General features: G+C 32.0%; 1 protein-coding gene across 2 annotated transcripts in view; it reads left to right on the plus strand.

Moving 5' to 3' along the window:
* Positions 1 to 2,436, plus strand: part of LOC106876551 (neo-calmodulin) — a 66,067-nt gene that overhangs the window by 55,913 nt on the left and 7,718 nt on the right. For both annotated transcript variants that reach the window (XM_014925140.2, XM_052971431.1), the window contains exon 2: positions 1,351 to 1,381. In XM_014925140.2, the coding sequence (XP_014780626.1) occupies positions 1,351 to 1,381 (31 nt within the window). The remainder of the gene's footprint in view (positions 1 to 1,350; positions 1,382 to 2,436) is intronic.

Raw genomic sequence — 2,436 nt, forward strand, 5'->3', positions numbered from 1 at the left:
ATATATATATATATATATATATATATATATATGTATATGCATATAGAGATTGAAACGGACTGATTGAGTGAGACAGAGAATAATATAAATACATGCGCATATATGTACACACATAAGCATATGTATATGTATGTATATATGTATGTACGTGTGTGTGTTTGCATATATATATGTCCTACAACGGCTGGACTTCTGGTATGTTTATAGGAGATGTGATTTCAAGTCCCGCGGACAGCCTTCCACTTTTTGTATCCCCGCAAAAAAGATTTTTCAACCCAATATTTACATGCTATTATTCAAATGTACTTCGAGAACCAATTCCAAAAAAGAATTATTCCACGTTCACTGAAAACTTTCTAAATTCTTATGATGTCAACAATGTGAATATGTGTTTGTATGCCCAGTTATATATAAACAATCTAACATTGATATGAACGAGTACTCAATATCTTTTTGTAGCGTACAGAGTGAGATACTCAATAAAAATTACAGAATGTTATTAGATTTCTATTATTATTATTATTATTATTATTATTATTATTATTATTATTATTATTATTATTATTATTAGCATCATTATTATTCAGCAGTTTTATTTTTATCACGTGTTTTCACTGCACTATCGAGCGCAGCTCTGTGTGCCTTGGGTATGTGCTGTGGTATAGTTACTCTATTGAAAGCATTTTTCGTAGGATGTGTGCGGTGCCTAGTAGTGCTATTTTCTGTATGTTATATATATTTGTTAGTCCTGGGGTTTTTCTTATGTATTTGTCTGAATATATTTTTTTATCATTCCTAATGCGCCCTCTATGATAGAAATTGTTTCTGTTTTTAGGCTCCACATTCGAGTTACCTCTATTCTTTGTATTCCTCTATTTCTTTGTATTTTGAAATTTTCTCTTTTAGAGAGATATCGTCATCTGATGGTATTGATATATCGATTAGAAAGCATTTTATTTTCTTGATGATCTCTGACAACAGTATCCGGCATTTTGGCCGTAATTTCTCTATCTGTATGTATTGGCATATCCCAGAGTATGATGGTTGCCTTCTCATTTTCTGTGACCTTTTCTGGTGTGTGCCTATGCCATCTTTTTTCTGTTGTTATTCCATAGTATTGGCATAGCTTCCAGCGTATGTAGGTTCCAACTCTGTCGTGTCTGTGAATATATTCCTTCTCAGCCAGGACTGGGCAGCCAGAGACCATATGATTTATTGTTGTTGTTATTATTATTATTATTATTATTATTATTATTATTATTATTATTATTATTACTACCTTTGTTGCGGCTATTGATACGTTGCAGCCTTTCTAATTATTTCTTTTCTTTCTTTTTGTTACCGTTTCAGGCAGAGCAACTAAACGATGAGCAGATTGCAGGTAAGCTACAGATTCTTACAAGAGAATTATTCCCAAATTCATTTTCAAAAACATCGTATGCACCAAAACTATCATCCCTACAACCACCACTATCACCGTCATCATATCCCTGTCTACTCAAGCACACTCTATCACATGTCTATTTTTTCCGTCACAACACGCTCTGTGGTATCAACATAGATAGACATCATGTATATAGAACATGTTCTATATCAACATGATACAGAACATCATGTATAGCTTCCTTTAGCAGAAACAACGCTTTAACAACAACAACAACATCGACAATAACAGTGCTAACAGTGGAACCGCTAGATAGTAACTCAACCTGTTAGAAATATAAGCTAATTCTCCCTCAAATTTAGCATTACTATTTTGAAAATAAAGTAACACGATGGATAAATCTACGGTGGTTGAAATTGAACGATCCCACCCTAGTCTGGAGAAACTAGAAATGGTCTACTAAAGTTAAATGATGCCCACCCCACTGTGGAACGACTTCAAATTGTCTACACTTGTTGAACGTATCCCACTCATGTTTAGGACAAACTATTTTCGTGAGCAGCCACTAAGAATATTTTTCAAATATCTAAACAGACACGAAATAATTATTGATCGGGTCTTATCAGAGCAAATTCATTCAATTTAGTTATCACTATTTTTAATTAATATATCGGTTTCTTATTAACTTCACAAACGATATGTGTTTCTGAACACAAACACACACACACACACACACACACACACACACACACACACACACACACACACACACACACACACACACACACACACACACACACACATATGCATGAAGGAATGCATGTGTATATATATACATATATATATATGTATGTATATATATGTGTATATATGTATGTATACATATATATGTATATATGTATGTGTATATATATATGAGTGCGTGTATATATGCATGTATATACATACATATATTCACATATATATGTGGATATATATATGTATGAATATATATGTATATATATGTGCGTATATATATATATATATATATATATATATATATATATATATAT

This window comes from Octopus bimaculoides, chromosome 11, assembly GCF_001194135.2.
Source record: "Octopus bimaculoides isolate UCB-OBI-ISO-001 chromosome 11, ASM119413v2, whole genome shotgun sequence".
Classification (NCBI taxonomy): Eukaryota; Metazoa; Mollusca; class Cephalopoda; order Octopoda; family Octopodidae; genus Octopus; species Octopus bimaculoides.